General features: G+C 31.7%; 1 protein-coding gene across 2 annotated transcripts in view; it reads right to left on the bottom strand.

The window, feature by feature from the left end:
• Window positions 1–1,924: 1,924 nt before the first annotated feature.
• The window catches only part of LOC149064756 (SWI/SNF-related matrix-associated actin-dependent regulator of chromatin subfamily A containing DEAD/H box 1 homolog), a 30,288-nt gene continuing 22,486 nt past the window's right edge, over window positions 1,925–9,726 (bottom strand). For both annotated transcript variants that reach the window (XM_089254662.1, XM_089254663.1), the window contains exons 11-19: window positions 9,595–9,690; window positions 9,241–9,345; window positions 8,541–8,687; window positions 8,228–8,323; window positions 7,989–8,081; window positions 6,819–6,937; window positions 4,339–4,521; window positions 4,093–4,199; window positions 1,925–2,917 (exon numbers count right to left, since the gene is read on the bottom strand). In XM_089254662.1, coding sequence (XP_089110788.1) covers window positions 2,838–2,917; window positions 4,093–4,199; window positions 4,339–4,521; window positions 6,819–6,937; window positions 7,989–8,081; window positions 8,228–8,323; window positions 8,541–8,687; window positions 9,241–9,345; window positions 9,595–9,690 — 1,026 coding nt within the window. In that variant the 3' untranslated portion in view covers window positions 1,925–2,837. The remainder of the gene's footprint in view (window positions 2,918–4,092; window positions 4,200–4,338; window positions 4,522–6,818; window positions 6,938–7,988; window positions 8,082–8,227; window positions 8,324–8,540; window positions 8,688–9,240; window positions 9,346–9,594; window positions 9,691–9,726) is intronic.

Raw genomic sequence — 9,726 nt, 5'->3', positions numbered from 1 at the left:
TTTGAAGATGATGGATAACATTTACGGCAACATATTTCCCCCGTGATATGTTTGCCTTGTCATGACATAAAACTTAGACAAAATACTCATGCAGCACTAGAGAATTTTAAAGTTGCTAACGGAGAGGTGTAGCACTACACTACCACGTAAAACACAACTTGCGTAAACCAGTGGTTCTCAAAGTGTGCCATAGAAAGCTGGCAACATTGATGAGAGCCTATTCTGTGCTTGCTTTCAAGTGGTTTGGTTTCAGACGATTGTGGGGAGCCGCAGATAGACGTTGTCATGGCAGGAAATCTGAGGGTGGCAAAAGCCACTTGTATAAACGGATCCTTTGCAAGTGCTGATGCACAATATGGACTAGAAAAGACAATGCTCTCTTGGAGGAGTTGCTTCTCACTAGACTGTTGATAGCGCCACTGATTTTGGTGGGAAAAGAGTGAAAACTGAGGATTGATGACCATGCTCCTATGGGTACATGCTCCATCCTACATAACACGATGAAAAACTCTATAAAGTACTAGACAACTTGGATTTTTTCCAGGTGGAGAACAGGAACTTGTGAACTTTGCATGAGTGGAAGATGTGGCTATGAAAGTTGTAGAAACAATAGCCAATCAGTGCTATTCTGCCATTTGGCAAAGTGATGTGGAAAATTATGGGTTATCTTTACAAAATCCAAAGCCTTCACCAGATATGCAATGGGTTTGCTAGAGTTTCATGCACGAATGGCAGTTGATGCTGATTGGCTGTGGACAAATGAAACAATTTTACCTGAATGGTCATGTGAAAATGCACAACTGCACCTACGGCAACAGAAAACCCATACCCACAGTTGAACAATCCATCCATCAACATTAAAATATTGGAGAGTTTGCAAATATCCTGACACATAATTAGCAGCACAACCGTTTGTATGAGGTTATATAATGAACGTACTAATTTCAAAATTTTTCACTTTAAATCACCGATGCATTTTAACCAATAGCCAAACAGAAATTAAACTGATTTCATTCAGGAGAAACATAATGCCACTCTATGCTGTGCTGTTCATACAAAGTATAAGACTGGATACCAAGCGGAGATGAAGATGAAGTTCGTAAAGAAAATTAAAGGTAAGAAAATTCTTTCTGAACTTCATCACCGCTTGGTATCAGAGTTGGTTTTATTTTGACCAACTTGAAAAACAAACCAAAAATTAAACCTTAAAATTGCACTTGCAGTCTTCTCAAATGACATTATTGCATTGTCATACTCTAAGCAGTAAATCTATGTATTCAATGCTATTTAAATTATAGAGGGGGGGGGGGGAACCCATGAAAAAACAACCAAGAATTACACCCTAAAATTACACTTACTCTCAAACAGTATGCCTTTTAATGGTGTTATGGCATTTTCATATTCTATCTAAAGAGAAATACTTTAGCTTTGAATACACAGATTTATAATTCAGATTATAGGGGATAAGGAAAAAATCATTGAAAAAAAACCCATGATATAAACCTATTTAGCATAATGAAATGAAAACAATTTTGGCGTCGCCATTCCAGAATTTTTTGTAATGAGCTGCTTTTGACATAATTACATAAATAAATGAAATATAGGTCTACTATATTTATTTATGTATGCTACAGCATGTATAATTTACTTGACTGTGCTTCAGCATCATAGACCCAAAAAAAAAAACCCAGTGGGTCTTTTGTTAAGGTTTTTGCCAAACCTGCTTAGTCTCCAGTCTTTCATACTTTACATGAATTCATTGGTTCATGGCTTGCAAGTGAACTCTGCAAAAAAACTGTTGATGAAGCATGATGATCAGAACTAATATAAAAACCTACATAAGAATGCTTGCTGTCCAAAAAATTTGTAAAACATCTTCACCCCCCATACTGATAAATCTCAAAAACACAATAAGAAACAAATACCAATACAACCATTTTAAATGTTTACATGTTTTACAAAACTGTACAGGTTTTTGTTGAACATCGAACTCATAGATCAACAATTACAAACAATTGAATTACTGACCCAGAGTTTCAATTGTTTTCTAAATGCTATAATAAAATAAGAATACAATGAATGCACTTATCTGAAGAAAAAAAACAACAACAATAATATTTTACAAGCTGGGAAAGCAAAATATGAAGAACACTTAAACTATGCTTTGGTGAATAATAAGCAGCCCATAAATGCATTTAGCCATTTCCAATTTGCTTCCGAATAAGGGAAACCCTAAAAGTGAGTAATTTAGCATAACAGTAGAACGAAAAAGAAAAATGATTGGACAACATGAAGAATTAGTGGATTTTTGCATTAAGCAACTATGTAACCTGAGCAGTTTCTAAGGTTTTTTGAGTAGTCATCTCAAAAAAATTAAAACCAGAAGTCCAAGTCCATTGTTTGTGGCAAACATGTGTACACATAATGTTATTGCTCATTATATTACAGTACATATCGCGATGATTTTTTTAAAAGTAATTACAGATAACAATTGCATAGAGAGATAATAAATATAACGCTGCCAATATCTACTTCAAGTAATGGAAGGCTTAAGTAGCTTTCACACACTTTGCATCACAGATAATATATGGAGAAAAAAACATTTTATGAGATTGAAAAAAAAAGTTTTCAACATGAATTTGATGAACAAACATGTACACATTACATTGATTGATTACGATACCCCCCAATATGAACATTTTGACAAAGTGTGAATGTGCTAGAATTTGTGCAAACTATAGAAAGAATTTAAATATGAATATAATTGTATTATCATATTTTTAATTGAAAAAAATTAAAATATGATATATACACAACATTACAGTGCATAGACAGAATCAACTTTTCGTAGGTTGTGACAAACCCAAAGCATCTCTAATAAGTTTTGCGACGCTGGCAGAGTCTTTTTCTTCATCGTCTATCGGAGAAGAAAAATAAAAATAAATGAATAAAACAAATAAAATAAAAAGAAGTAAAACACATCAATATGATTTAATAAATAAACTAAGGAACTGTTGAATCATTTATCAAATTTCGGGGGCCAACTGTAATTTGGGAATATTACAGCGAACCTAAGATGACAAATGTTAAATTATCCAGTACATGTTATGCACTCAAAAACGTGGTGCAAGACCCCAAAAAGTTGGTGCTATCAAGCTCTTATCCAGCTGATTTTTCTTCTAAAAAAACAGATGCTTCACAAAATTATGTGTAAGAAAAGTGGCATTTCACAAACTATTGAAAAATACAAAAACCTTATATGGTGGAGGCTTTAGTATTTATTGTATTAAAATCAATTTATTTAATAAAGTTTTGAAACACATTTAGTTATTACGAATGCATATTTGGAAAAAGTGCTAGGCATGTGTTAACTTGATAAGTTAATTAAAGGAAGTTAATGTTAACTAGATGAGTTAACTGAAGGTAGTTAGGAAAATTGAAATAGTTTTCATATGGATATAAAAGTAATAATAGTATACGAAAAATGCAGCTGAGAAGAAAGAAAAATAAGAGACTACAGAAAGGTAAAATGACCTACTTTGGCATAAGAATTCTGAGGGATGGGGGTAAGTCGTACTTCAACATTTTCCATGTTTAGTTTAACTGATATTGTCCTGCACACACTGTGTATTAACGTAATGTGTATGCAAGTACTATCATGTGACTGCAATTAGTAATTTTATATAAATACGAATGAAATAATATAAATGAATGAAATGTTCTGTTAAATTTATGATGAAAAAAATTATCTATTAATTTCGAGTTTGTCTTTTATTCTAGTGTTATGGCCTAATTTTCGGTTGATGCTCAACGTAGGAGACTTCAACCCATGAATTTAAATTCCAAAGAGTAATGTAACATACAATCACAGTAAAGGAATTTTTGAGTAAAATAACGGGGTTGCAATGTTTATTAATAGAGACAAAAAGAATGTTGGGAGAGGTAAAAGTTTGCAATGTTTGACAAAGTAACAATGGTCTCTAGGACAAGCCAACACATGTATCATATTCAGCAGCAGATTACAGAAATTATATATTTCAAATGCATCATAACAGCAAAATAAATTGAAATATCATATAATACTAAAATTACCACTATTTGATGTGATGTCTTTTTCCAGTTTTAGTTTCTCACCAGCTCTCTGTAGCATGCCTTCTTCTATGGTGCCCTCGCTGATCATTCTTATCACAGTCACATCTCTTTAAATATAGAAGACAAAATAATGAGTGATATTTTTTAATACACACATTTATGCCATATGAAATTGTTATGAACCCCTATGGGTTCATAACAATTTTATAGGGAAGGAGAACCCATTCGAACTGAAATATTATTCACCTTTTCTGTCCAACTCTATGACATCTATCTTCAGCTTGCTTATCATTATAAGGATTAAAATCGATATCGTGAATCAACACAACATTTGCAGCAGTCAAGTTTATACCAAGTCCTCCAGCTCTGGTCGACAGCAAAAAAACTGGGATGTTCTCATTATGATTATATTCATCTATTAGTTGCTGCCTGGGAAAAGAAAAAAAAAAGTGTTGCTAAAAGTTAATCTATACATAAGAAACACTATATGAAACAGGATATTTTTATGGAGGGGGGGAAGGAAGGCATAAATTATTAAAAATTACATATGTAAATTATGCCCATGATATGAATGCATATATAGTCAAGTTTGCTTATAACACCTTGGTGATTTGAAAAGTTTGCTATAATGAATGTGTATGCTATAAGCAAAGTCTTGAAATTAGCTTACACAGCAGTCATATACATGCATAAAGTGCATTATTGAGATTATCCCAGGCAAAACTTATGCAGCATGTAATTAAATTTAATACAGCATGAATATAGTTTTAGGTTATCTCCTGAGGAATTTTGACAATTTATTTGGAATTCAGTACATACAGGATACATAGAATATGAATACACTTTTTTCTTAATTCAATTGATTTTACTGTGTGCTTACTGGTATTATTTGAGAGTTTATGCTAATGGTTTTCATTCAAAGTTGTCAGCAGTTATAAATTTTAAAAGAAAAGAAACTAATGTTTTGAATTTTACTTAAAATCAATTTCATTATATTTCTGCATAGCAGTGTGTGCGTGGAAAAAAAATTGGTATACCCAGCTGCATAGTCTTTCAGTAGGTACAGATTTGATGCTTTTAAAAGTGTGAATTTCTGCTTTTACCAATAACAAGAATTGTTTATCACTCTTATCTACCAAGTGATCCAAAAGTATAACAGGGAAAAATTAAAACACTCAATTATTTGAAGAGCATATTCCACACAGTTTTCACAGAAATACATAAAAATAATTTTTAAATAATGTAATTTTACTGTTAGGATAGTAATATTTTTACAAACAGGTGGCACTTTTTGGCTGTAGACCATTACAGTGCTATCTGTTCTCAGCTAATGTAATTATTTGGACAGTAAATTTTTACTACAAAAATTCCCACTGTTTTCTGTGGAAAAGAAACAGATATTTGCGCATGTATTGTATGCAGGTGATAAGTCAGTTTTTGACTTCATTGTTCCTGGTTTTTGTTTTCAGTATGTTATATCCAAATTATTTTCTATGCTAAGAGAATGTTTTTGGTATGTTATATCCACAGTGTATGTTTTAAGTGGGATATGTAATAACAGAGGCAAACATATATATGAATGAATGAGTTGAGATTTGGGGGATTACAAAACCATATGTTATATCAAGGGTATGTTATAAGTGTACTTGATTGTAAACCAAATCAGGACATATTTTTTTAACACTCAGAAAATAAGAATGCAATAAAAATCTAATTTTGTTATACAAAAGTGCATTTTGAATTTTTAGATTAATGAATTATCGACATGGAATTTTAGTATCCTGTTTGATGAACACAATAGGAAATATACAAATTTTAAAAGATATAAAACTATGTGAAGGTAAAAATTCTAAGAATCATGAAGAGACATCAACTGCTTAACTTTGCCAAGTATTTTTAACATCACTTTGTTAATACAATAAATATAGGAAAGTTTAAAATATTATAGGTATATATCTTTTGTTATCTATCACCAAAGAATGATAAACACACTTTTTTGTTTTCAAATTTTAATATAATGCATGAACCATGAAGTTTAAGTTTCATGGAGCTATAAGTATTTAATATTTTCAAGGGGATCGATCTGATGAAATATGAAATATTGTTATCCGTCTTTCAAATGCTTCGACTCTGGGACACCAGTTTCGATTAGTTATTGATAATTCTAGGTTGTTGTGTAGCAAGGAGTTTTTCCTCCAACAGGGTTGTAAGTGCATGGAATAGCTTATTTTCTGATGCCATACATTCCCCCCACGATAGACACCTTCAAGAAGAAATATAAGATGGGTGGGAGTAATCGAGAAGCTATCTATATATAAAGAATACAACTATATTTGTTACTTGTTTAGTTATATTTTCTGGCTTATTATTTGTGTAGCTGTATTTAGACAACAACCACCATAATTTTTATGGGCTTTTTTCTAATACCATTCATTTTTATATATTTTTATTTTCCCCTTTTTCTTTTTTTCGCAGCCATTCTGTTGGGTGGTTTGCCTGTTGTGGTTTCTGATTTTGTATTTGTAAAAGCTATTGCTATTAATCTGATGGTGCATCCCTAGCTTTCAAATATACATGGAAATTAATTTTAAGATACTCAAGTAACTATTGTAAAATCTGTGAACAAAATAATATTGTTCTTATGTTAAAATTTTGATAATGAGGTTTTTATTTGGCTATTGCTAATTTGAATAAAACAGACTTTGCACCGATATAATTTTGCTCACCTTTCATTAACAGGTATCTGACCATCAAGCCTGAGATATTTGTATTTTCTTATTTTCATGTACTCTTCCACTATGTCCAATATCATTGTGAACTGACTGAACAGAAGAATGCGATCTCCCTGATTGAGGAGATTGAATGGAGTTACAAATGAGATATGAATGATAGTTATTTAATAAATACAAAATTTTTTATGAACTAGACAATAAAAAAATGACAAACATTATGATTAGAATTTAAATTACATATTGCAAAATAAAAAATTGTTCATTTAGATCAATATTATAAACATGTATTTGTAACTAGTGCAGACATTAATTAAAAATTTCAAAAAGGAAAAAAATCATGTTTCTTATTTTTTATTACTCTACTATGATTCTGCTCCTCCTTGGTACCAATAAATATAAAAAAAGGATATTCATACAGTTTTGTTTAATAAGTTATTATACAGGGTGTTCTGTTAATAGACAGACAAACTCAGAAGGTTGTCAGTAGGCATCAAGAGGAACAAAAATTGCAATGGAACATGGTGTTGCAAACCATATTAAGAGGGTGAAAATCAGGAAAAAAGCATGCAGGCTCCTGAGTCCAGAGGAGATAAAAGGTGGATCTCTGAATCTTTTCCTACGAGGTGCATCACCTCGATGTTATATACCCAAGGAGGTGGATTGGACGTGCTGCCCCCATTACTTGGCCTCCACGTTCGTCAGATCTCAATCCGTGTGATTTTTTCCTATGGGGTCACCTTAAATCACTTGTTCATGCAACACCAGCGGGCACACTGGAGAATCTCATAGCGCAGATTGTTGTCACTGTGGCAGACATCAAAAGCATACCTGGTATTTTTGAGAAAATGTACAGAAATTGTTTTTACGTCATTGTAGATTGTGAAATGATGTCAGTGGCTGCCACTTTCGACAACTCCTTGTAATAATTAATCGAATATTTTTGTAGTTATTATTGTACTTTTTGTCGTTCCAGCATGATTTCAAAACCTGCATGCGTTTTTCATGATTTTAACCCTCTCAATGTGGTTTGCGACACCATGTTCCATTGCAATTTTTGTTCCTCTTGATGTATACTAACAACCCTCTGAGTTTGTTGGTCCATTAACAGAACACCCTGTACAACTGTACAATGTCAATACATAAAAGATAAGAAAGAGGACAAACCTCTTCAATCATTTTCGGCAGTAAGTTGTCCAACTCGGAAAATTTACCAGAATCCAAGATTTCTTTATCATTAAGACAATGAGGCTTCAAACTCTATATAATACAGAAAAAATTAAAAGAACAGTGATTTCTGACACATAAAAAGGAAATCCTGTTCACACATTCTTTTCAATAGGATTTAAAAAAAAATCTAGGAATAAACTACACATTTTAGATTCCTTAAAAATTTATATTTTTACCTTGTACGCTTTACATAGCTTATGAAGTTCAAAATCAGACATCACACTCATATCTTCAAAAATCAGATCAGGATTCGCATCTTTATGAGTTGGTTCCTGAAAAAGAAATTTTAAAATTTTTTTCAGATTATCAGGATTTGATTTTTGAATCTGAATATTCACAGAGTCTTTCCAAATAATTAATTATTCATCTATTATTTTGATGCAACCAATAATATTTTTCAAATGCATTACTAAAAAAAGAAAAAAAAAACATCACTTAAATCAGGTGATAGATATAATGTCAAGCCTTCTTGAGTAGCAAAAATCTCACCTTCAGCATAAGCTTGGACATTTTCTTAAGTTTATCATCATTATAATGAATGCGAGATAGCAACTGATGATTAGCTGCTTTCCGAAGTTGCATTAACATACTGCCTCCAGAAGTGGCAACATCTTTTTCTTCCTTGTTCTTCCTTACCTGAAATATAAATGTAATTTGTTTGATCAATTTTGTGTTTAAAAGAGAATGTCTTCTGCACAATTATGACTTCTTAAATAGTTGACTTTTAATATCAAGGCAAAATAATACTGAGGATTTGGTGACAAACTCATGTGTTCAAGACACTGTACTAACAACATTAGCAAAGTCTTCATTTTCTCTTCAACTGAATAATAGACCCTATCCCCTAAGTAAATAGAAGATCAACAATGTAGATATATCAAAAACAGGAAGGACAATGGCTAGACCCATTTTGGAAATGTGAAGTTTCTTTCTCGGTGGCAATGAAAATGTTTTTTAATTTGTACTACAGTTCAAAAAAAAAATGTTGAACATCTCTCCAAGCTTATAATTTTCTCATACATTACTTTTTTACAAAAAGTCCAGTTACATGAACAGTATTTTTTTTTCAAAAATAGAAAGTCTGGTTTTACAGCAAATTGAAAAATGCAAACAAAATTGAAGGTTCATCTTATTCCCATAAAAACAAATGTAAAAAGTTTCAAAGTAGGTGCGAACAGAAAAAACATACTTCTTCTGATAGCACATGAACTAAATTTTTGTAGTGCATGGACTGAGCGTTTGACATAGGACAAAACTTGACTTCCTCATGCTTTTTTGGAAGGTCTTTGAGAACCTAAAATGAAATATGTACATTTAGAGTTGAGCTAATTTATTTACTGGCATTCATATTGCTATCATTTATTGATAAAAACATGTTTTTCTTTTGTTGATAAAATTATTTGAAATCAGGAACTTAGTGCCAATGATTATTCCACAAGACTAAATAACAATGAGGCAAAAAACAAATCAATGTTTATAAAGCAATTAACAAAATATGCTTTAAGACATTATGGATGACTTATTAGTTAACAAAATCACTAACTTCGCTCTTTAATCTTCTCAGCACAAATGGTTTCATGATCCTTTTTGCATGCTCTATGCGCTCCCGCTCGAATTTGGACCTCCCCTCATCTGTTTTCTAAAAAATATTTGATAATAATTAGCTTAAGAAAAT

This window comes from Pholcus phalangioides, unplaced genomic scaffold (assembly GCF_987345545.1).
Source record: "Pholcus phalangioides strain wild (caught in Gottingen) unplaced genomic scaffold, Ppha-v1.0 ptg000042l_1, whole genome shotgun sequence".
NCBI lineage: Eukaryota > Metazoa > Arthropoda > Arachnida > Araneae > Pholcidae > Pholcus > Pholcus phalangioides.
The sequence above is the reverse complement of the archived record's forward strand: the minus strand, read 5'-3'. Positions and strand labels throughout refer to the sequence as shown.